At 35.3% G+C, this 27,330-nt stretch overlaps 1 protein-coding gene across 4 annotated transcripts in view; it reads right to left on the minus strand.

The window, feature by feature from the left end:
• Positions 1-27,330, minus strand: part of LOC136040842 (uncharacterized) — a 291,726-nt gene that overhangs the window by 85,181 nt on the left and 179,215 nt on the right. For all 4 annotated transcript variants that reach the window (XM_065725200.1, XM_065725197.1, XM_065725199.1 and 1 more), the window contains 2 exons: positions 19,002-19,206; positions 3,052-3,261 (listed from right to left, as the gene is read on the minus strand). In XM_065725200.1, coding sequence (XP_065581272.1) covers positions 3,052-3,261; positions 19,002-19,206 — 415 coding nt within the window. The remainder of the gene's footprint in view (positions 1-3,051; positions 3,262-19,001; positions 19,207-27,330) is intronic.

Here is a 27,330-nt window from a genome sequence, read left to right on the forward strand (position 1 = left end):
CTATAAGTATCTTAGTTCTATGACTATCTATGCTAGTTATTAAGCCCTAGGAATGACGCATGGATGGATAATAGATAGACTTATCTCTTAACAAATGAACTAACATCATTTTTATGCTATCCTAATAAGGAGGTTAATGCCAGATTTGCCTCTCACTCAATCGGAGTATCTTTCTTGGCCTCTTCTACAATTAGCCATGGATTGATGTCAACAACTATTTAATTTTAATTCAATATTAAAATTATTAAAATCTAGTTAAAATTACGCTACCAAATTTATTACATCTTTGAAGTCTACAAATTACATCTACATAATTATACATAATTATGTATAATTATGTATATCTACGTCTACATAATTACATCTACAAATTTATTACATCTACAGCACCGTATAAAACTTATAACGCAGATTTCAAGCAGGTATCGACAAAAAAACGGAATTTCGTAGTTTTTCTGAGAAGGGTAGTCACGGGCACATTCTTCTTTTTAGGGGGATAATACTGAACCCGTGGCCCTGGCATATCAGGAAAGAGATTTTTGAACAGAAACTAAAGTTCTGATCCCTGTTTTTGAGTAGCGAAAGGGCTGACACCACAAAGAAGTGACAATCTCCACCATTCTATCACGCAAAACAACAGTTATAACTCCAATACAGTAGAGTTATTATATTAGAATATATCATTATATTATATTAGTTATTATATTAGATTAAATTATATTATATAATATAATTATATTATATTATATAATTTATATTATATATTATATAATTATATTATATTATATTATAATTTACATCATATTATACTATAAAATTGTATATTATACATTATATTATAGTTATTATATTAGAGGCCAACATATTATCTAGCAAATACTCTGAGTTAACAAATCGACTTAAACTGCCAAAAGGTTACAAAAATTATTCAAAATAATGGCTTATACGAGCATGTGGTGGCAAATTCATCCCTAAACATATATGCAGTAAAAAAACTATTCTCATAAAATATTTGTTTAGTAAAACTAATTGCTATCGAGTTCAGAAGCTACTGAATGATTTTTTTTTTGAATGAACTCTCTCTTTATTAGCTACTAAATTACAAAAACTATAAATACACACAACCGCCCGGGGGAAGGCCCAAACAGCCTGATGTTGGACGGCTGCAATCCTCTGATTCTCAACCTAATTTAATAATAAAAAAAAAATTAAGAAGGACAAAAACACTCTCAGTTGAAGAACCCCTTAACACCAGAATATACATGAATAAAGGGTAACAATTATTAAAAAAAAAAATTATCTCCCCACTCCCAATAAATGTTTTTTTAATTTTACTTTAAACGACCCAATATTTTCCGACTCCCTAATGCCAGCTGGGATATCATTCCAAATAGCCGGAGCTAAATACCTAATTCCGAAAGCTGCACGTGTGGTGTCTCGGTACTCAACAATCAAATTATCTGCCTCTCTAGTCTCATACCCATGGAGTGAACGATTTACTCGAAAGAAACTAGTAAAAACGGGAGGACATACATCATTGCAACATGAACATACATCATTGCAACAGAATAACACTGAAGACTGTTATGAACATAATAACACTGAATAACACATAATAACACTGAAGCTTAGGTCAGAGTATATTTTCTGAGTGGATGGAGAGAAAGTATCCAACATCTAAAAAATTACATTTTTAAGCCAAAATTTTAAGCTTTCTCGCGAGAGGTGATTTAGATAATCTCTGACCTCCTCCACACCAGGAGAGGACTAAGCGTGATTTATGGCTGCAGATAGGCTGCAGTGAGAGCTTTCAAACAGTTCGTGGTAACGAACTGTAGTAAGGAGCGATCCGGCTCAATAGTAACCAAAACTCTAAAAAATTGAATTTTGATATCAATAGCTACATCAAAAGAATCGCATTTTAATGCTGATTTTAAATATATTAGTTTCATCAAGTTTAGTCTTACCCATCAAAAGATACGAGCCTGAGAAAATTTGCCTTATTTAGGAAAATAGGGGAAAACACCCCCTAAAAGTCATAGGATCTTAACGAAAATGACACCATCAGATTCAGCGTATCAGAGAACCCTACTGTAGAAGTCTCAAGCTCCTATCTACAAAAAAGTGGAATTTTATATTTTTTGCCAGAAGACAAATCACGGGTGCGTATTTATTTGTTTGTTTGTTTTTTTTCCCCCAGGGGTCATCGTATCGACCCAGTGGTCCTAGAATTTCAAAAGAGGGCTCATTCTAACGGAAATGAAAAGTTCTAGTGTTAGTAATGTATAACTCATATAATGGAGGAATTGATAACAACAACATACTCATAGTTCCCCTGAGGTCAGTAGGCACAAATAGGGGCCTAGTAGAGTCGACTTTCTCTAGCTCAAAGTTCTCAAGACCACGATTTTTCTTTGACTTACGTATAGTTAGTGTTATAGAGGTCTTTCCACATAAAATTCGACTTAAAAAGATAACAACTCATAGATGCAAGGCCATATCCAGGGGGGCACGAAACCGCTTTAACCGTATATCCTTACGAGGAGTATGAGGAACATACAGTACCATGTCAAAGATCCCATTTTCTTCAGTTTTTTACATTCTTTATATTCTATACTGTTTATGATCTTTATTCTTTATTTATTTCTATATTCTCTTATAGCAGAAACATTTTTTTAGAGATCCCATTAGGAAACCTTCCTAGTTAAGGACTTAGCACGTCAGACATGAAATCCCTTGGCCTTGAGGACAAGGGTTGGAGTCTGGGTGTCACTAGCTATTTGGTTTGGAACGGGGATTAGTGGCGGGACATTGTAAGCTCAACCGGAGCCAACCCAGCTCTAAATTGGTACCCGGAGCAACATGAAGAGGGTAAAATAAATGGTTTGCGAAAGCACGGATGGCTGGCCCCCAGCCCCCCTTTTCTATTCCTGGCTGAAGGGCCATGAAATGGAGATCTATAAAACTGGTAGGGACTGTAGTAAAGTCCAGGGTTGTATTCTTTACCTTATTTTTTACCTTTTTACCATCAGGAAGTTGTGAAGAACTTACCCTGAGCAATAGTGATTGGAATTTTCTTCCCACTTAAAGTTTCAAGAGTAGCTCCATCCTTCAAATCTTCTTCTGTCACACGACCTTTGACAATATGATCAAGGAACATGTTTCGTCGTGCACCTTGGCCAATATAAAACGGGTCTTTCGCATCTGCTGGTGTCCATCTACTAAAACCACTATTTGTTGGAGCAATCAATGTCAAGTCTCCTGAAAACACAAAATAAAGACGTCTAAAGTATAGATTATAGACAGGCAAGATTGCAGAATTTTTTAAAGGGATATTTTAGGATCCTAATTAAAAAAAAAGTTCCCCTTGTATCCCTGGCCATGGAGCCTTTTGAGGGGGAATTAGTGTATTGTATTTCCATTTTGTATTGTATTTTGTAATGTATTGTATGGAATAAACTTCTTCTTCTTCTTCTTTATAAAACAGGTGAATTGTGTGAGAAATATTTTAAATTTAAGGGGAGATAGTAAACATTCCTTCCACCTTATAAGAAAAAATTGAAACTAAACATAAAATTCCAAAAAAAAACAGTTAGTGATATCCAAAGAAATCTATTTAGTTTTCAGTAAAGTGTAAATGACACTGATTTTCAGGGAAAAAAAACTACACGACACTAATTTTCATCATTCCTTTTACTTCCTTTCCGATCCATCCATCCGTTCTAATTTTTCTTCTTAATCCTTCATCCATCCTTCCTAATTTCCTTCATTTTATAATTTATTTCAGTAACAAAAAAAGAATAGAAAACTATAGCTGTTAGCACTTTTAAAAAAGCTTCATATTATAATTAAACGGCCTCCGTGTTTCAGTAGACGCTCTAAAAAAATCGGGACAAACAGTCAAACTTTAGCGTAAAGAGCAAGGTATTGAGGAGGGGGCCACCCTTCACATATGGAATGATTTTTGCTCGTTTTCAAATAATGCCGGTAAATCTTGTTCACCCTCTATGAAATACACCCCTTCCCCTCACGGAAAACTCCGTGAAGAGAAAACACGGACGATTCAGACTGAAAAATGCTGCTAAGCATTCTTTCATTGGAATAAAGCTTTACTCTCCAATCAGTTTCTTGATCACTCTAGAACCCCCCCCCCCACCAATGAAAACTATTTCCTGGAAATAAAAACACACGGAAAAAAGCGTCTAGATAATTCCCTCTAATTATCTCCACATGAAAAATTTGGCAAAGAGTATGAAAGACAATTAAAAAGAATTTCGTATAGTAATTCTCTCAAATCCCCCCATTGTAACATTTTCCCTTTAATATTCACCCCTCAGAAATTTTCCTCTCAAAGGAAGATTTTTCCTATAGAAATCCACCCCAAGTACGACCCCCCCCCCAAAAAAATGTCTGCATACTTCCCAATAACAAATAGTATACTTAAACAATGGGCGAATTTCATAACTTACAAGCCTCTACCTACGAACTGTGGGGGGGGGGGACTTTATTTACACCTGAAGACATAATTATTTCATATTTAAACTGTGCTGAAGCGAATGGCTATCTTAAAATTTCAATCAGATAATTTTGGGGAAAATGGGTGTGGGAGGGGGCCCAGTTGCCTTCCAATCTTTTATTCACTTAAAAAATGCACTGGAGCTTTTAGTTTTCCTTCAAATGCATCCACTCCCGGTCTTCTAGGATCACTATTTTGATACAATTACCCTTAGGAAAAAATAAAATAAACAGGCATCCGTTATCTGTCTTCTTGCAAAAATATTAAAATTCCGCATTTTTATTTATTTTCCACTTAATTCCTTTAATTTTATGTCGTGTTCCCCCCTATTTCAAAAATCAGGGAAATTTTCTCAGGCTCGTAACTTTTGATGGGTAACGCTAAACTCGATGAATCTTTTATATTTGAAATCAGCATAATAAGCTGATTCTTTTAATGAATCTTTTGATGCATACTAAATCCCATTTTTTAGAGTTTTGGTTACATTGAGCCGAGTCGCTCGTTACTTAGAGTCCGTTACAACGAACCTTTTGACTGTGCAACATCTATATGCCTAAAATCTTTATTTTTCTTTCTATTTAGAAATTTCATTCTAGTTTTAGCGCTTCAATAGTTTCTATGAGCCGCTTCTATATTAACATTTTGCTATTTTTTATCCTTTATCCGGAAGCTGTTTTATGTAAAAAAAAAAAAATCACATCAGTTGGAAGGATCAAACAGTTCGGCTCAATAGTAACCGAAAGTGTAAAAAACAGAATTTTGATACCAATAGATACATCAAAAGAATCAGATTCTAAAATTCATAGAATCTTAATGAAAATCACATCATCAGATTCAGCATATCAGAGAACCCACCCATAGAGTTTACAAGCTCTCATCTGCAAAAATGTGGAATTTATGTTTTTTGCCAGAAGAAAGATCACGGATGCGTGTTTATTTTATTATTTTTTGATGTTTTTTCAGGGATGATTGTATCGACCCTAGTCCTAGAATATCGAGAGAGGGCTCATTTGAACGGAAATCAAAAGTTCTAATGCCCTTTTTAAGTGACTTAAAAAATTAGAGGGCGACTAGGCCCCCTCCCACGCTCATTTTTTCCCAAAATCACAGGATCAAAATTTTAAGATACCCATTTTTTCAGCATCGTTGAAAAATCTAATGACCGTGTCTTTGAGCATGAATTAATCCCCTACAGTCCCCAGGGTAGGGGCTGCACATTGTTGAAAATTGACCAATTAACGTGATTGCCCATTTAATTTTTCCCATTGTTTACACATAGTGTTCGTTATTGGGAAGTATACATACGTTTTCAGGGGGAATTTCCTTGTGTTTGTAGGGAGTTTCGTGGGAGAGGTTCTCCATGGAGTAATTTTTCATTGTGGAAGATAATTTTTCCATGAACGGGGTGCCGAGTTTCGAAGCATTATTTAAAAAAGATCAGAAATTAAATAAAAAGCAAGTTTTTTCAGCTGAAAGTAAGGAGCAAAATTATAACTTAAAACAAACAGAAATTATTATGTATATAAGCTGATTTGGCCCCTCGTCAATACCTTGCTCTTTACGCTAAAGATTTTTTAGTACTTTCAAATTTATTCTAAACAAACGGCTTTTGTGATTCAGGAGTCATTTTTACAGAATTGGAACAAAATTCAAGCTAAACTTAATTTCATTAATTTTATTAATTAAACATTAAACATAATGAATTTAATAGATTCAGAATTGGCATGTAAAGACAATTTCTTATGAATCTATTGTCATTAAAATTTAGTTTTTAGAGTTTCGATTACTATTGACCTGAGCCGCTCCTTACTTACAGTTTGTTACCACAGACTGATTGATTTGATCAAAAGCTTCTTAATTATGTTTCGTATAGAAAAGCAGGATACTCAATAAACAGAAAGAAATTCCAAGTCAGTGTAAGACGAATGGTCAGGAGTTCGCATAACAGGAAACCACTACCCGAGTGAAGCAAAGAGAATAATGACGCAATGATAGTAATTAAATGTGCACATGATAAGAATAGAAATAACATTATTAAGCAGGAAGCACTGGATCAAGATTTCCTGATTAGGTAAATTAGACTGAGGAATCAGAAAATAAACTTTAAAAGAAAACTATTGATCCATACTTTAAATATTTGGAAAGTAAGTGAAAATCGTCAAAGATGGAAACCTTAATTTTATGGTTTTAATGCAGCTTTCACGCTACGTACATAATTTTTCTATGCTAAGTGGTTAGGTTACGTTGCGTTAAGCATAATTTTTCGTAATTAAACAGGCCCTTTCACACTAAGCTTCCTAAGACCAACCATGATCGTATCCAAAATTGTTGCTTCGGGAGGGTTATTTTTTCGGGGTGGGGGGTTTAAAAAATTTGAAAAACTCATAAAAAATTTGTTTACATGCATTTTTGTTACATTTTTACGAATCGTACAAACGTTTCGGGGGACTAAACTCTCCCCTTGGATAACCCTCTAGTCCCCTGGGCACTACCTAGATTACGGACAACATTTGCTTAGTAACGTTGCATAACCTGACGTGCGAAAGGCTCAACAACAAAGTGTGAAAGCATCATAAGACTTTCGACGACAAGTTAGTTTTTTGTCTTTTTCAGCTACAAAAGAAAGATTGAGACATAGCTTGGGTAATATTCGATGTAAAATGACGCCAGCACGTTCCAAACGGATTTCTCGAGTCGAGTTACTGAGCTACTGAGTTAAATAATCAGCTATGCAGGAGTCCCATGGCGTCATGTTTTCCAAACATGGCGTTTTCCAAACCGACTTCCCGAGTCAAATTACTGAGCTACTTAGTTAAATTATCAATTATGCATGACTCCTATGGCGTCATTAGAGTTAATAAATTTGTCCATAAGCTTTAACACCCAGTTCCTCCAGCTCACACAAGGATTTTATCTTCATAAATTTTTGCTTTTTGAATTTACATTAATTTTTTGCTGCAATGAAATAGAATTAATCAGACATGGGGCTGAGAAAACCCAGGCATTTTTTCCTTTTAATAATTCAGTCTTTACCTTTATTTAGTTTTTATACTTTTTTATTTAGTTTCATTTAGTTCATTTAGTTTTTTTCTTTACGTTTATACTTTACCTGTACTTTTCTACATAAAAAAAGGGTTAATAAGTAGACACTACTACACCTGTAAACCCAATTACCCTAATATTATATTAATATGATGTGTTTCAAATTAGAAAAATGAGCAATTATTCAGCTTCAAGACTATTATCCAATCGGTTTCTAGTAGGCCATATGAAATTTCCAACAAGTATTCTGCTAAGGGCTAAAATATTTTGATTTTTTGAAAAAGCTAAATAAAGTTCAACTCTTTTCTGAGTGTATAAGTCAACAAAGCCATGCGAGGAAAACGGTTTATTGACTGTGTGGACTGCTTTATTAACTTTATTGGCGTCGTCCATTACTATACAACTTTACGGACTTTACTCTACATATATTCTTGAAGCTATTCGAGCCATATCCAGAGAAACAGTTAATTTGCCATTAAAAGCAATGTAATATTTTCATTTATAAAATTTAGTAACGAGAAGTAACAGCATTACTGTATAATAGAGTCTAGGGTAGGCGCTCCCAACCATGTTTGTGAAAAAAGCTGTGCTGGCCTCTGGGATCCATGCGTTTACACCTATCGACAGAACAGGATTTACCAATAAGCCCAAGGGGCCTGGACCTAGGGGCGCACAACGCTACAAGGGTGCAATAAGTTATCACTCTGAGTGATTTTCTTTTTGTAAGTGATTTATTGTCAAAGTTCCAAATGCAATATACTGCTGCGCTGCCTATTCAAAGCTGTTGCTGCGTAACGCAGGAATTCTGTGGTATAAACAGCCAAATGTCTTCCGAAAATGGAAGCTAAGAGTTCAGTATCACCTCTCTGTCATTATTTTTAGCTCATTAGTTTCGTTCTGGTCAGTTCTTCCAAAATCCCCATATTTCCGGGGATTTCCCCGAAAATCTCGCAAAAACGCTTGGGCCTAGAAACGTCAAAGCTTTCAATCTGGCCCTGTATCTGGAGGGGATGTTCTCAATAAAAAAAAAATTGAAAAAAGAATAGTAGGCAGATTCTGGAAATTTTCCGGTAAGATTATGCCGCTAACCCGGAGTTCCGCTAAGCCTTAGAATGGAAGCGCGGAATAAAAAGGAAAAAACGCTAAAATTTGACTTCTGTTCTTTTCTCCATTCTCTTTCACTCTCACGATACAACCTTGCAAGATCCCTATTTCAACTATTTCAATCAAATTTTCCGGTCGGATTACGCCGCAAACCCGGAATTCCGCTAAGCTTTAGAATGGAAGCGTGGAATAAAACGGTAAAAACACTAAGATTTGGCTTTTGTTCTTTCCTCCATTCTTTTTCACTCTCACGATACAACCTTGCAACATCCCTATTTCGCATAAGATTAAATGTTTTTTAATTATACTACTTCCCTGAAATCCTACTTTACTTTTATTTTTGGGCACTTCTTTATTCAAATTGTCAAGTGAATTCCCTCTCCTAGAAAGCTCCCGTCTAAGTGTCTGAACTACTTATTAGTTAATTTTAAAAACCTAATACTATATAATATAACTGTCACCCCTAGATTTTGAAAAAACATTTTTTTTTGTATTATTCATCGAGAAACAAAAAAAACAGGTCTTCCTAGGTTTAAAAAAATCTTTTCTAGTATTTTTGTTGAGACCTGCATTGTAGATATTTTGTTTGAAAAACTAAAAATAGCAACAAACTTACCCCCTTCTAAACATAAAAAATACATTTTTCCCAACCCTCTGTACACATTCGTGAATTAACGCCCATTGTCACACTGGGCATTACTATTGCTATAGCTCTATCACAGAAAAATTTGCTTTAAGAAAAATAATTAGTATCACATAATTTTCTCCAAGTCCCATATAATTTGAATACCACTGTCAATTTTAATGAGCTTACTCCCCTACCCTACCCACCCCAAAGTACTACTTAAAAATATGTCCATTGTCAAGGAGAGGTGAGGAAGAGGAGTATTTACCACCCTCTAAATATAGAATTGTGCGTTTTCTGATATTTTTATTTTAAAAAATGATAATGCCTGCCCCTTCTAGATTTTGAAAAAAACACACTTTTGTGCATCTTCATTTTTTAACAAAAAAAAATACTTTTCCCAAATATTTTTGTGTTTTGGCACCTTTTTCTCAATTCCCCTTTCCCTATTTACAATAATTTCTGATTCAAGCGGTGTATTTTTACTATCCCTATTTGTAGTAATTTTTGTTCTTTTGAAGTTTGTCTTGATTATTCATAATAATCCTTGTTCCATGTTTGTCTTGTTTATTCCTCATTGGTGATTTCTTTCCGTTTCAAGAATTACTATTTGACTTCATTTCTCCCCTTTTTGGTTTAATTTAGCTTTTTAATTTTCTTTGAAAAAGTTCTTTTTCGGAAAAATGTTTTAATTAATTTATCTTTGTTTCAATTTATATTATTTTTTCTTCGGTTAAGAAAAGGGATATTTGTAATTTTTTTTTTCTGCTTAAGAATTAATATTTTAGCTTTTCTTTTCGTTTCGGATAAACTTTGCAGAGAATTATGCATGAATTGCTTTAGAGCCTCAGATGGACAGGTAGGGGTAATATTATTCAGATGAATAGAGTGAATATCTACTTAATTTTTGGCCATCTATAGGGCTTAAGTTATTCTGATCCCCATCATGTTACAGCCCTGAATATAGATATATATTAATAAACCATTTCATTATAAGAATTTCATTCTCTAAGATTTTGTCTTAACTGTTTGTTTGTTTGAATAAATGCATATTTATCGCATTTACTAAAAAAAAAGTTTAATTTGTTGTTAAAAAGAAAACTTTTCGTTATTTATTAGCTCCTCTTTGTCACAGCTCATTCAAAGAGATCAGATTTTTTTTTTCATTTTTTAAATGATGAAAATAAAAATAGAACATAAAAAATCAATGTAACCAGATCTGTTTTCGGTTGAGATTCCCTTGGCTCTGAGACTTTAATTGAAGTGTCTTCGTGGCCGGCAATTTTTAGTAGATCAACATAAAAAAAATGATATTGTGCACTCACAATCAATCCAACCATGTTTTTTTCCATCATTTATTATTCTTTCTAAGCTTCCCTTGGTCCACCCAAATCAAGTTTTAAAATATGCTTGATTCCTCTGTCCAATGCTGTATTCCCTAAAAGTTTCACCTTGGTCCTTAATACTTTTAATTTATACGCTTAACTACACATGAAATACTGCGGATACAACCTTTTGACGTTTCTGATGTAGTTAAATGTTCCCATCAACACTCCCTCAAAGTTTCAACTTAATATCCATCGCCGTCCCTAAGATCTTGGAGATGCGATCTATTGACAACCTGAATGTACATGGTGTCTTTTGATTTATTTCAATATCCCTCTTAAAATACCCTAAAATTTCAACTTAACATCCTTAGCCGTTCCACGGATATTACAGATGTGCCTGAAAATCTTGATACAATTAATAATATAAATAATAATAATAACTTATTTAGACCCTCTTTACATACATAAAATGCACTTAGAGGAGAACAAAAATACAGAAAAATAAAATAAAAATAAAAAACAATAAACAAGGAAAAACTCACAAAAAAACAAACAACATCTCAGCTACTTAAGCAACGCAATTAATCAATTAATTGGAAAGTCGACAATATTTTCTCGACGCTTGTTGAGCCTATCCACAAGCTGGTCCATTTTTGAGGAAATATCAAAAACGCCAAATCTGCTCGAAATGTACCGGTTGCGAGTCCGGAGCAGCAATAGCAGAAGATATTTGCAAAAAACGGAAGAATAAAAATCTAATTTTCTTCCACTCAGATATTATGGAAAAAATTCCACAATGGGACCAAGAAAAAGACATTCGGTACAAAAAAAGTGTTGTAAAGTCTGCCCTTGGTTATTTTGTAAAACTTGCTTTTAACTCGAGCAAGCATCCCATACGATTTTCTAAGCTTTTCTTTCAACGTCAAAATAAAGAGTGTTTTATCCAAACGGGACAGTTAAAAAACTCAGAGAGGGCGATGCAGAAATAGTTTCTGGGCCAATATTGATAGTAACGAAAGGTTGTTGAGACGAACCGTAGACGAGAAGCTCAATTTTAGAGGGGGCGACTTGTAGCCCAATCTCATTAAGACCAGATCAAACTGTATGAAATGTATTTTGGAGAACCTGGAGATCATCTGATAATAGAAGAATATCGTCTGTGTAACAGAGGTGGCTGACATCAATATGGGGCTCAATTAGAGATTGGGGAACATTTTAGTAACGGTCCTGATGGCATTATTAAGAAGAGCTTGACAAAGTACATAGCCTTGTTTCAAACCATTCCGAACAGTGACGGATTTACTCAGCTGGCTACCTACCTGAAAGAATATGAACGCATTACCATACCAATTCCATAAGAGACGGCAGACAAAAGGGTTTATTCCACTTCTCAATAGAGTAAAAATAGCATGTGAATGGATAATGGAATCGAACGCTTTTGAAATATCGATTGCACACACATACAGGTTCTTTTTCAGCATCCTATAGCAGTCTAATATAGAAAAAAAGTTGCGTACACGTTTTGTACACCCCAGCCTTTGCGAAATCCATGGGGATTGTCCCCATGGTTGCACTCTGTGTTTATTTCTTTGAAGATCAGCTTTTCAAAAGCTTATCAATTGTTGAGCAAATAGTAATTGGTCTCTACGATTCACAAACCTTTGGGCTATGGCCCTTCCTTGAGACACGGGTAACAAGACGTTCCAAAAGAGCTGCTGGAATATATTTCTGGAAAATACAAGCCTGAAATTATAGTGACAAATACTACATAAGAAGTGGGGTAGTGCATAGGAGGTGCTCAGTTTGCACCCCATCGTATCCTGGGGTTTTACCAGGTTTCATTAGACAAATTTGGGTCTGACAAGCTGAAAGTTTAACAATGACAAACTTCTACCGGTGGTTAAGTTTTGACATATGGTGGAGGAGGGCATTTTTATAGGTAGCTTAAACCTGAGGAGGATCATAGGAGAAAAGCGAAGAAAAATTTATTTTCCACAAAGCGATATCGATAGGGTTGGATTCCGAGGAGGATATTGATGTCAGCTTTGAAACTCTCCTCCAAAGCTGCTGGGGATTGTTTTTTATCTGACGTGTTGCCGTTTGAATTTGTTTATTTTTTCAACGGCGGTAAGATTTTCGGAACTCACGTTTGGTTGACTTAACAATTGAAAAAATAACATCCGAGAGAGGACAATCACAGTTGTCATAATTCCGTAACCAAAACTTATGAAGGGGCTTGGTATCTTGCAAAGCATCATTTTCTTCCCAACCACGTTTCTGTGTCCCTATTTTGACCCTTATCGAAGATACAGATAGAGATGAAGCGACCTTAAGAGCATGCATTAACTCAGCTAGAAAGCAATCAAGGTCCAGTGGGTTCCCTTTCAATGAAGTAGACAGAAGATGGAAAGGGATTTAAAATTTTCATCAGCAAAGAATCAAGCGTGTACTGAAAGGACGACACATTTATGTGAACCTATGATATTTTTTTAAACCAACACGTTCTTCTTTTATTTTGCGAAAAGGACATATAAATGTTTAACTGGAGGTGTCGATGGTCATTTAATAGGATGTCATCTGAAACGGAAATAGTGGTAGATTGAAGTTCTGGAGGATCAGACAGGACAAAATCGAGGTTTGAGGTTGAGCCAGATTTGTGAACATAAAAGAAAGGTTTAAATTTAGGTAGAAAAGACATGCCAAGCGGAAGTGACGACATAAACATTTGTGTAAATCGAGTGAAGGGTGATTCAGAATCGTGTTGAAATCAACACAGATAACAAACCACGTGTTGGTAGCATGAATTTTATGGAGAATGTTTAATAGTGACGCACAAGCTGATGCGAACTTCTTGTAAGAAGTATGGGTACGGTAATTAGTTGGGATACAAATACACAACAATTTAAACCATCCTAGCTCAACAGAACTATAAATTTCACTCCAATCTAACAAAGAAGCGACAAACTTTGTATGTATCGCAATAGCTAAGCCACCCAAAGGTCTGCCCGATGTAATATTTAATGGCCTGAGAAAAAACTAAGAATTGAACGAACGCTCGATTAGCAAGACCCACAATATCAGAATTATTATACAAAATTTCAATAATGTCTAGTTTTTCACGGGCACCATTTATATTCTGATAAAATAATGACATCATTTTTAACGCCCTGGAGCTGTAAGATTGTTCCTTTAGCCTTGAGCCGGAAGGTACATTTTCATTTCAACACAAATCAAGCTGTTACTTCTGTGTTTTTTTTTTCACAGTTTACACATTTCATGTCTGCTTGGAAGGCATTGATCCTTATTACTATGATCACCTGCACATCTACTGCACTTGGTTGGATTTGAACACTCCCGAGCGAAATATCCGAATCCTTGGCAACTGAGACACTGCTTGGGTTTTTCGATCGGTTTAGTGACAAAAAATAAACAGTATTCGATCTTCAATCGAGCTTCAATGCATTATCAAGGTCATCATTTGTTTTAAACTTCAGCTGCACAACTTTTGAATTTCTGAAGTTTGTCGCAGACATTACACTTTCAACGAGCACAGAGACTTGAGAAACATCAAAATTAGCATCCATTTTAATTATACCATTTTAATTATGGCATCCATTTTAATTATGTACTTGGTTCTTTTATTCTTAGCCCGAATTTTTCTACTATTAGGTAATGCAGGCACTTCAGAGTATCTATCATCCATGTTGACTACCACTCTATTTCGGCGACTAACAATATGTTTCACCTTGTCAGCATAGCCAAGCTTCTCCACAAAATCTCGCTGATTTGTAGGGTTTTGCATATTAATATTGTCAGGAATATTTGACGGCACCACGGGAAAAGAGATTGGCGAGCTGGCATCAATGACCAGATAACTGGGCTTCAACTCTACAAACATGTTTCCTGTTTTTTGACTAAAAACTAAGCATCCGGACGCATTCGTTCAGGCTTGAGGCCATTATTTTAGGGGGTCCGTTGGAAAAGAAGGTACGTCCTATGGATCAAGTATTTCAAACATCGGCAAATCTTCCTTTACTTTGAGGCCGCATTGCAGTCCAAAAATGTCACAAAAAAACGATGACGCTGAATGTGATCCTCTTCTCCTCTCAAGTATGTCAACCTTTAGTGCAACTTTGCAGGTTTCAATTGCCGGCTTAGTTGCATCTTCTGCAAAGCATTGAGTACAAACCTTTAACACGGTGTCTTTTTCTTTGGCTTTGGACACCTGTTTACCTGTCATTCCACACAAATTACGGTCCTCTGTCGATTCTAAATTCTTGGTTAACCTGCCAAAGACCATCAGTAGGCGTGCCTAGTTTACCTTTCATTCTAGGGAATCTAAAGGTCCTATGTCAATTTAAATTCTTAGTCAACCTGCCTGAGATGGGCGTGCCTTTCTAAAAGATAACTAACAAGTATTAGTCCAATAAGAGAGTCCTACTTACTCCCGCCGTTTACCCGTTCCATTTAGCCAAACACTGGGAAAACTACAGATTCTATGACTATCTATCTTAGTTCAGTCCTAGGAATGACGCATGGACTGATGATAGATAGACTTATCTATTAGCAAATGAACTGAAATTATTTTTTTATATAATCCTAATATGCCTGGATTTGCCTCTCACTCAATCGGACTATCTGTCTTGGCTTTTTCTACAATTAGCCATGGCTTGGTGCCCACAACTACTTGATTTTAATTCAAAACGACCGCTTTTTAAAAGAAACTTTTTTTAAGAGTTCAGCATCGGACAGACATAAATAGAACTAGCCATGTATATAATACTATATCTTCTCCGAAAAGTTAATGCGATGTGCAGTCAATAATCATAGTTCAAATAGCACGCCAATTGGTCAAGAAGAACACACGTAAGATGAGCAACAAGTCCGTCAGGAAAAGGGTAAGCTTAGGGAGTGACTCACCTGTTCCTTGCAGTTTAAGGGTAACCAAATACCGACACGTACGTACGGCCCTTGCGGTGGGTCCCTCCCCTCTTCTGCTTGTTGCCTAAGACTCCTGCAGAGTATTGCCAATGCACATTAAATGCTCTTCCACTGCCGGTGCAACCCAAGAATTTGGAATATAACGGCGTTGTAGAATTGCAATTTTGGATAATGCTATTGAATAAGTAAGTGGAAATACCACTGCAATTGTTGGAGGGTGAGATTAAAATCCAGCAAACCACCAAACAATTTCGATAGATGAACTAATTATAATACAGGACCTTATGTGAGTGAGCAAAAATATCCAATGAACCTATCTAAAATATGCAATACATTTTGATTTAGTTCAACATGCCCTGAAAGTTTCAGCTTGATATACTTTCTTGGTTCTGAAATACTGCAGATGCACCCTCTTGACGACTGGATGAACATAATTGTCTTTGAATTTATTAGCATATCCCCAAAGCTTTTGTCCTGAAAGTTACAGCGTAACAGCTTTAGCCGTTCCTGAGATATTTTTACAATATGTATACACATAGCTTCATTTGGTTTAGCTCAATCCCCCTCAACATGCGCAGAAAGTTTCAATTGAATATCCTTAGCCGTTTTTGAGATACTGCAGATACACCCTTTTGACAAAATGGACACACAGTGACTTTTGATCTAGTCCAAAATCTTTCTAAACACTTCCTGGAATACCCAACCTTAACACCCTTAGCCTTTTTAGGCACCTAGAATCAAACATACATCCTTTCCAATAATATAACCAATAATATAAATAAAGTGCAGCTTGCATAATTTACAGCTCTTGCCCCAGGGGCTGTGGGAATCATGTAACGCCAAGAGGCATAGTTGTTGGAAATAAAAAATAAGATATATTAGAGCCAAAAACTAATATATTGTAGCCATGCCGCTCTTTACTTGGCAGAGCTGTTCCTTCTGATTATAAAAACAAATATATCAGCCGCCATATGCTAATTTTTCTAGACTAAAAAGCCTTAAACAAGACTTGATAATTACATTGTTATCAACAATAGAAAAATAAATACAAGAAGAAAAGACAATATTAAAGAAAACAGCCTGGAAAAGAAAACAAAGATCAATCACAATTGCCGTTCTCTCACTAAAATCTTAAAGAAAACCCTAAAAATACATTACAAAAAATGACAAATCATTCGAGAGAGAAAAATTACCAAGAAACAACATTCCCGCCAAAACAAGGAGATTTTAACCTATTCTAGAACTAACTCCATTATCCTCAATTAACAACTCTCTTGGTAAACTGCTATATCATCCTGGCTCATTATGACGGGTGGACAAAAAACAAAACTAGACCTACGTTGCCTGAGGAACGTTAAGTGTTGCGGCAACCTTTGTGCGGCTTCGCCGAATAAAGTGTTGCGAGAGCAACACTTTGGCCTTGTTTCTTTCCTATTGGTTAAACGCTGAAGTTGTCAGCCTATCGAAGCTTTTAAACCGTTATGTTCAAAGAAGAACGTGATCAGTAATCACATGATCAAAGGCTATTCCTCAGTGTTGAAAAAAACAACAATAACCAAAGAATATCGAAAGAAGGGACTGAATTCACTTTGCAGCCAGTTGAACGTTATCCTTCTCAATCGTAGACATCGTGACGGATGAAAGCTTAGGACAATATCTTATATAATCCAGTTGGTATTATAAAGCTATCTGTAACTTTTCAGGATCAAAATGCCATAAATGACACTATTAATTATAAAGAAACTACTATGAAACATTTTTTACCAGCAACGAAGCAGTTTCGTAATAATTAATAGAGTTTCATCTATGGTATTTTGATCCTATAAAGTTACGGATAGTTTTATAATACCAACTAGATTATATAAGATATTGATCCAAGTCTTGATCCGTCAGGATGTCTACGATTGAAAAGGATAAAGCCCAACTGGCTGCAAAGTCAATTTAGTCCCTTCTTTTGGTATTATAGCTCGTGATGAGCTGACCAAAGCACATGTCATCCATTTTTCGGTACAAAAATTCCTTCATGAAATATACCAGTTTGAGAATTTCAAGGGGTTGACAACTTCAGTAGTAAGGTACACAATGAAACCAAAAACAGGCCGATACCAATTGTGATGAAAGATCGGCTGTAAGCTCATAATCATCTTCGGGAATGAGGGGTTCGCAAGTTTTGCTATTTGGTGTACCTATTATTTGTTTCCAGTGTATTTTATGGTAAGACCAAGTTGGTTCCAGTGGTAAGAGATGTAGGAGAATTGGAAGTAATAATCGTCTCTTAGGCTACAATCATCTTCAGTGAAGAGGGGTTTGTAGCTTTTGCTAGTTGATGTAGCCTATCCATACTCACTGTAACCTAGAATTAAGTGTTTACGCAACGGGTACAAACGATAATGTAAAACAACGAGGCAGTTTCGTAATAATTAGTAGAGTGTCATCTATGGTATTTTGATCCTGAAAAGTTACGGATAGCTTTATAATACCAACTAGATCATATAAAATACTGTTTCAAGTTTTCATCCGTCACGATGTCTACGATTGATAAGGATAACGTTCAACTGGCTGCAAAGTCAATTTAGTCCCTCCTTTCGGTATTATCGATAGCTCTTGATATGTCATAGTTCTTTCTTCATAATTCATAGTGTCCTTTATAATATTTTGATCCTGAAAAGTTACAGATAGCTTTATAATACCAACTGGACTATATAAAGTATTGTTCTAAGCTTTCATCTGTCACGATATCTACGATTGAAAAGGATAAAGTTCAACTGGCTGCAAAGTCAATTTATTCCATTCTTTCAATATTCTTTTGTTATTTTTGTTTCTTTCAACGCTGAGGAATAGCCTATGATCATGTGATTACTGCTCGCATTCTTCTTTGAACTTAACATTTTAAAAGCTTCGATAGGCTGACAACTTCAGCGTTTAACCGATAGCAAAGAAACAAAACCAAAGTGTTGCTCTCGCAACACTTTATTCGGCGAAGCCGGACAAAGGTTGCCGCAGCACTTTACGTTGCTCAGGCAACGTAGGTCTAGTTTTTGCTTCATTTTAGCACAAATAATGGCTTGTAATTGCACTATTTTAAACGCCAGAAACCCCGTGAAAAAATGTTTTTTGAAGGAAAAAAATGCCTTCATTTAATTTTAGTTCATTTTAATATTATATTCAGTTTTCTTAAAAGTGAAGGAAAACTACCCCCTCAATCTCCGCTGCTTACCTCAACTTTAACTTGTGTATTGATATGATTCAACAAATTGTTTTTGTAAAACACTCCTTTCATTCCGTCGATGGGAGGAGAGAAGGCCTGAAATGTCAAAAATAACCTTGAGTTATAACTTTTGTGTTTTTGAAGGGGGCTCTGGAGAAAAATCCTGTTCTTAGGATAAATCCACCACACCTAGTTTGCATTGTTTTTTGTTAAGTGACTCCTCGATATCCAACATACCTATTTTCATTAACTCTGAGTCCAAATCCGTTGCCTTTTCCAAATAACGACTTAAACTTCTGTAGTTACTTCCTTTGCGTGATAAAGCTGCCAAAACATCGACGAAAAACTTTGGACGTACAGGTTCCCTCCTAATTGAGCTCCCAATATTTTGAGCAAACCGATCTTCAGTTCCAGACGTAAATTCCTCCATATCTGCCGGGGCCTAGAATATGAGCATACGTTAATAGTGGAAAATTTCAATCTTTCCATTCCCACGTTGTTAACGATATTCTTTAGCGTCCAAAGGAATAATGCAATGGGGGGGAGGTAAACAACGTATGTTGGGTAAAAATGCATGCAAGACGCTGCCAATACACCATTTGCTCTTTTTACTGCTACTAATGCAACCATTACTTATAACAACTGCACCATTTACATTTACTGCTGCACCATGCTACTTGAGGCCAATATAGCTGCACATGCTTCTCCTCAGCCCAATTTATTCAAGGCTTCACTCTTACCCTTTTTCCAGTAAATTCCAATTTCCTTTTTTTAGAATAAAGTTGCTTTTATTTAAATGTTCTCCAGTGTGAATATACCCTAAAATTCTGCAATTTTTTAAAATATATACTAGAAAAAAACTGTTTGTATCCAGGAATACCCCTATTTTTGGCAGAGCAGATGAATAATCTAAAATGACGAAATATTTTGAAAAAATGGGTTGTATCGATACATGATGCATCGAAATGGACAAAAGCCTGGTGTTTCCGATTAGTTTCGAACAGGACAAAGAATTTGGAAAGAAAAGTTGATTGTTGCAAAGCATTAAAAATGCATACAAAATTTTAGAAAATTTATCAGTTATTACACTAATAACATAACATTGATTGGTTTGATTGTAGTCATATTGAAGAAAGAACTCATGGGAAGTTGAGCAATAATTAATGTGATAAAGAAAAGAGAAAAGATTGTATAAAAATATATTTTCAAACATCAAAAGCAAAAAGAACGATAGAGAATTTCTCAAGACAGTGGGAAACAAACTAGAATGATTATTTCGGCCCTATGTCCAAGGGCCGTCCTCAGCAATACAAAGATATATAATAAAAAAAAACTTTAACAAGATAAGATCAATAAAACTAAAATGCAAATTTTTTTTAAACAGTCAACAAAACGGTTGAGATAAGGACAGTCAGACTTTAGCGTAAAGAACAAGGTATTGAGGAAGGTAGAAATCTCTTCTTAAACGGAATGATTTTTGTTCATTTTGAGTTTTATTGTTGCTCCTTACTTTTAGGTTACAAAACTTGTTTTTTTTATTTATGATCATTTTTCAAATAGTGCCGGTAAATCTGGCTCACCTTCTTGAAAAATTTCCTCCTTTCATGGGAAACTCCTCAGTGGAAATTTCCTCCAATGTAAAATACGTCTTCCCTGTAAAAGTTCCTCCGGTTAATTCCATCCTAACTGAAACTCTCCCTCCCCCCTCCCATAAAATTTCTTGCGGACAACGGTAATATAGGAGGCAATATTCCAGAGGGAACTGCCTGAGGTTCTAAGGAATATACCCTAAACCCTATTGCATATATCCTAAACCTCATTCGCATACTTACATGAGCACGTAACTAGGCCACGACAATTATTTGGATAAATTTTTTATTTGGGTTGAATGAAACTGGTCTTATGAAACGCGCTTAGATAAGGTAAATTGGATACATTTCATAATACGAATCGAATTTTAATGAATCAAAAGTGACAAATCTGCTACCCCTTTTTTCTTGATAACATGTACTTGGGTAAAGTAAACCAGCAAACTTATGTCACCAATGAATCAATTGCCCAATACCCCTCCCCCTATTTTTGCCTTAGTTTTTTGGGGACTTTGAATTTTTTTACTTAAAATTGTGCAGACTTAGGATTTTTTGGGACAGGCAATTTTTGGACTCAGAATTTTTTGACTTAAAATCTTTTTGGACTTAGAGCTTTTTGGACTTGGAATTTTCTTTTTGACTTTCTTTGACTGGTGAATATGTTTTTTTTGTATGCAGCTGACTCAATGGTACTCTATAGCTGGCCATCGACACTACCTAGTTTATTGTATTGGAAGTATAAACAATTGCACCTTATTTTCTTTAAAAAATTGAAGATGGTATATTCCAAGAAAGTGTGTGCACATGATAAAGTTATCGTTGCGTTGAATGCTGACAAAGAAAAATATTTGAACTATGAAACAATTATCGTGGTAACACTATTGGAAACGTGTGCCTGCATTGTCATGACAGTGAGCGATTAGATTCCTCTGGATTACCGAAAAAAATTCAACATTGCTGATGTTGGATGCACGAAACTAACATTTTCAGAGATGATAAGGGTCAAAGAGAATGCAAGGTTAAAAATAATAGCCGATGATTAGGGGCAATTTCTTGCTAGTGCTTGTGGTGTGCTAACACGTTACCGTTGACTGTTTTAGTACCGTTGATCGTATACCAACAGATGTAGTCGCTTTTACTGCAAAACCTAACTGTTCTTTCGAATTAAATTTACTGATGGATATAACATATCGATCAAGCATGTCGTCCCACTGAAATGTTAGTTGACAATCCTTTGCAATTTCATCTGCTACGTTTGGAACTCTTGTCTTTATATCGTCATTGCCAACTCTTTCAAGTTGCAGTAATGTAAAACTTTTCATTTTTAAAATATCAGAACGTTTTTCGAACTTGAAATAATGTAAACTAATCAAATATCTCTGTAGAAGAGTAATTCACACAGCAACTCACCATCAAACTTTTATAACAATGATCACGTGATGGATACCGTGCACCTGGCCACTTGTATCCAAAGGCCCTTTTAACCGAGAAATAATAGCTGGCAAGCATTTTCAAAAAATTCCTTATCACTCAAAAGTTGCGATAACACCCTGTGTGTCTACTTGGAATGATCGGATATGTGTCTGCTCGGACCCATTATAGGGTTATGGAGGATTTTTAAAAAGTGACGGTACCTGGGATCGAAGGCGGTGGGCTCTGCTCGGAGTATTGCCCCCAGCCCACTGATGGAGGAGGAGAATAAGCAGATGTGTTAAGCTCAGGTGGCTTGGCGCTTCAGTGAGTTGTTAGCAGTAGTAATAGCTCCCTAAAGATGCTAGTTAACTGTTTTAGTACGCCGTCCACAGGTAAGAGTTACTACACAAGTAAATTTAAAGTTACTTTTCTGTCATTCCAGCCAGCTGCCATTCCATCTGTCATTCCGTCAGTACGAAAATGACGTCTGGAATGTATAAGTTCATTATTGATAAATTTGCTTCAAACTTGGAACGCACGAGTACAACATATTGGCGTCTTTTGATCAAACTTTTTGATAGGAATTGAGAAATCTTGCTATAAAAGCGTTTCCAAGAACCTATCTCAATTTTTGTTTATTTATTTTGCCTTGACATTTTCAACATTGCACAATCAATATTTATAGCAAATGAAATATGTTTCTAAGTTTGATATTTATTTAAGTGTTTTTCATAAGCCAATTGATTCATTTTTAATTTAATTTACTAATACAATTAATTCAAACCATCTGTCTCTTTCTTTTTCGTTATTAGAGACTTATCCCAACTTAAAAATTTAAAAAAGGTACTGGATATTACTCTTTAGCCCTGTTCTTCAGACTACAATGAAACAGAAAAGAGAGATTAGTCTCCTATGATTTTGTGTTTAAAAATGTACTTTTTGTCACGTATTGCATGAATCTTATGTCAACAAAAGAATCCAAATAACTAAGCCTTATTTTGTTTACCCTTTGTGGAGTTTATCCCTACTTACTCTACAAAAATTTAAATCAGTCAAAAGGACATAAAAGCTGATTGGCTCTTTTTATAAGGTCTTATGAAAGTGAAAACAATAAAATTAGTCCTAAAATATTGTAAAACTAAACTCTCTACTTCTCTGTGCTAGAAGATTCATATTTAGCCGCTCAAGGAGTAAGCTATCTTTCGCACCTTTCCTTATATTAATTAAATAAAAAAAAAAGTTTTTTTAACTGAAAGTAAGGAGCGACATTAAAACTTAAAACGACCAGAAATTACTTCGTATATGACAGAGGCTGCTTCCTCATCAACGCCTCGCTCTTTACGCTAAAGTTTGACTCTTTCTCTCAATTCTTCTTTTTAAAACAGTAAAAAACTTTAGCGTAAAGAGCGGGTCGTTGATGAGGAAGCAGCCTCTTTCATATACGAAGTAATTTCTGGTCGTTTTAAGTTTTAACGTCGCTCCTTACTTTCAGTTAAAAAAACTTGTTTTTTTTATTTAATTTCTGGACGTTTTTGAATCAATGCATGATTTGATTTTGGCTCTCCGCAGAGGAATAATTAAAACAAAATTTGCATTTTTTTTTTTTTTTTTTTTTTTTTGGCTAAATGGCTTTCTCATAATTTTGATCGAATGATTTTGAGAAAAAAAGAGCGGGGGATGAAGCCTAGTTGCCCTCCGGTTTTTTGGTTAATTAAAAAGGCAACTAGAATTTTTGATTTTTTACGAATATTTTTATTAGTAAAAGATTTACGTAACTTATAAATTAGCTTAAGTAAAGAACTTTTGTATTCTCATATTTTTATTACATATATGAGGGGTTTCCCCCCTTGTCAGATCCTCGCTCTTTACATTAAAGCTTAAATTTTGTCCCAATTCATTAAGAATGACCCCAGAATCACAAAAGCTGTAGAATAAATAGTTGAAATTACTAAAAATACTTTAGCGTAAAGAGCGAGGTATTAGGAGGAGGTGAGCCCCTCAAATGGGTAATAATTTCTGTTTGTTTTAAGTTTTAATGCTGCTCCTTACTTCCAGCTGAAAGAACTTTTTCATATTTATTTTTTCATTTTTTTTTAAATAATGCTAGTAAATCCTGCGCTCCCTTCATGGAGATTTTCTTCCGCCATGACAAACTATCAATGGAAAGTTCCCCCAGCATATCCCCCTCTTCTCAACCCCTCCCCCAACCAGAAAAATCCTCCTGAAAACGCCTGTACGCTTCCCAATAACCATTACTATATGTAAGCACTGGTCAAAGTTTGTAACTTGTTGCCCCTCCCACGGGGACTGTGGGGGATTAAGTCGTCCCCAAAGACATAGTTATAAGGTTTTTCGACTACGCTGAATAAAATGGCTATCTCAGAATTTTGATTTGTTGACTTTGGTAAAATAATTAGCTTGGGAGGGGGCCTAGGTGCCCTCCAATTTTTGTGGTCACTTAAAAAGGGCACTAGAACTTTTCATTTACGTTAAAATGAGCCCTCTTGCAACATTCTAGGACAACTGGGTCGATACGATCACCCCTGGGAAAAAGAAAAAAACAAACAAAAAAACAAAAAAACAAATAAACACGCATCCGTGATCTGCCTTCTGGCAAAAAATACAAAATTCCACATTTTTGTAGATAGGAGCTTGAAACTTCTACAGTAGGGTTCTCTGATACGGTGAATCTGATGGTGTGATTTTCGTAAAGATTCTATGACTTCTAGGGGGCGTTTCCCCCTATTTTCTAAAATAACGCAAATTTTCTCAGGCTCGTAACTTTTGACGGGTAAGACTAAACTTGATGAAACTTATATATTTAAAATCAGCATTAAAATGCGATTCTTTTGATGTATGTATTGGCATCAAAATTCTATTTTTTTAGAGTTTTGGTTACTATTGAGCCGGGTCGCTCCTTACTACAGTTCGTTACCACGAACTGTTTGATTTGCCAAGCCGAGCTCTCGTGCACGCTTAGCTAAGTATCTTTGATTATACCAAGGAAGTCGTAAAAGAAAGAGGGTTAGCTTGTAAACATAATTTTGGGACTCATTTTTTTTTAATTAAAATTTTATACAAAAAAAAAATCCATCTAACTTTGTATTCTTTATTGGCTCAGGGTACACCGCAGCAACAGTAAATACAGCAAAAGGTAAAGTAAAACTCTGGTTCATTTGGACCCCCCTTCTTCGAAGACAATTTATTGAGAAATGTTGAATTTTATTCGAGAGCTGAAGTGCCTTCACCCTTTAGCCAAGCAAAGCGAGCAGAGCTTATTGGCAAATAGACTAACTAAGCCAATAGATTCTACTTTGCACATTTGCCAATTTCAATGGATAGCTTAGATAGTACATATAGATTTCGTATAGTCTCCTCCCAGCATAAATTGGGTCCTCTGTTCCTCTAACGAGAATAATTTAGGAGTATGTTGGTAGAGGAAAACTGCTCTATTAAATTTAAAAAAAACCCTGTCACGCATTTCCTTTATAAAATCTCCCCCCCTTTATTTTGAAAACAGTTGTTTATACATCCATAAAAAAAAATCCTTATCCTCCCACCTCTCCTATATTTACGTGAATTGGTGCCATTGATACCCTGTGTGCTCTGAGAACATAGCCAAGCTACTGAAATAACATTTTTATATGCGTATACTAGGGCACAACCTATTCTTCATTTTTCTCTTTTCTTATCTTTTGATATTATTGGGCATTTTAAAAGATAAATCAAAAAATAGATAAGAAAGTATGATGTATATACAAATTTGTCTTTTGAATAGTTTGTTATCTATATTTACAAAGCTAACAATGAAAAGTATTAAAGAATATCAATCGCCTGGGTTACGTCAGCGATTACGAAATCGCGGAACAGTAAAGCGGAATTGTAAACTAATATTATACGGTCGTTATTTCGACCCGATGACCCATTGGCAAAAGCCGAAAAACACGCATAAGAGATTTTCAGTCCCAAGAGAATACAAATTTCGTACATTTTGATAGGAGCTTGGAGAGTTCAAGTTGGTAAGGGGATCAAAAAGAAAAAAATCCCTGATTCTTACAAAACCTATGCATTATGAAATCAAATCTCAGATTTGGGTACTTATGTGTCATAGTCACCCCACTCAAGTTCTTGATCTGAGAAAAATCGGTTTAGCTGTCTATGTTCGGAAACAATTAGCTTAGACTCGGTGGAAAACTACGATGTAGGTATATTTTAATTAAATATTTAACTATAGAGTTGGTTAGGTTAGGTTAGGTTAACTATTTTGGTTAGGTTAGGTATTTAATATAGTGCTTTCTGGACGATCTGTTTTCCATAAGTTCCATAATTTTGTTAATAAAGCATTATATTTTCATCTTATTTTGGCATATTTAATTAGGATTAACCAAACTTCACGTCTTGAGTAGGGTCGCTATAATCCATAAGTACTGTATAATATTTTACAAGAACATAAAGGAAAATCAATTTCACTAGACGTTTAGCATTTAATTTCTTATGTTTCATCAATTTCACATCCTCCCCTGCGTCTCTGCAAAATTACACAAATAGTTTGGTACTAATAGATTAGCATAGGTGATTTTAAAATTAACAAGTTCAATATATTTGTATCAATAAAAAACAATTTTTTTGCATTCATTGTTGTTAAAATTCTGTTTTCCGATTAACGAATTGTTTTATAGATCAAGGCATAATTTAATAGACTCATACATAGGTTTTTTAAAGTTTCGGTTAACGAGCCAACCGTCTGGGGCTACACGGAAAGCAGGTCGTCCTTGTCTAGGTTGGGAGGATGTCATAAATAAAGATTTAAAGGAAATGGGAACTTCCTGGGAGGGTGTAAAGAGGGAGGCTTTAAATAGATTAGGTTGGAGGAGGAGCGTGCACAGCTGTGTTTGCCTCAGGCGGCTTGGTGCTGCAGTGAGTTATTAGTAGTAGTAGTAGTAGGTTAACGAGCTACCTATAGATACATGTACAATTACGAATTTAGGAATTACGAATTTACGAACAATTTTCATTTGATCTAAGAACGTAAGCAGCCACGTTGCTCTCGCAGTTTTTTTTTACATATTTTATTGTTCTTGTGGTTGAAGCTCGCTAATATAGTGTTTTTAGGTCATTAATGTCTTGGATTACTAATTCCATTTTTTTTTCTACAGCAGACATATTTGTACTGATGAGAAGATATGCGAAATTATTAAATGTTGACTGATGACTTGATGGGAAAACAAGAGGCAAGCAAGGAGTTTTTCTAAATGGCACAAGCTTTGACGTACCAATAACATCAAAATACAAACTCCCCCCTGGTCCCATCTAAGACCTGTTCATATCTAAAACCACGATTATTTTTTGGACTTTCATTCCTTTCAATTATTAGTTTTAAAAAGTTTTTCCACAAGACAAGTTTTTCAAAGAAAACTCAAAACGAGCAAAAATTTAAGAAATAGCCGAGTCCAACTCAAAACGAGCAAAAATTAACATGAGCAGGGGTGATAACCCCCTATGTCTTCTCAGGATTAGAACGCAATGTACGCTTTATTGAAAAAAAAAAATGACCATGGATTGTC

This window comes from Artemia franciscana, chromosome 21 (genome assembly GCF_032884065.1).
Source record: "Artemia franciscana chromosome 21, ASM3288406v1, whole genome shotgun sequence".
NCBI lineage: Eukaryota > Metazoa > Arthropoda > Branchiopoda > Anostraca > Artemiidae > Artemia > Artemia franciscana.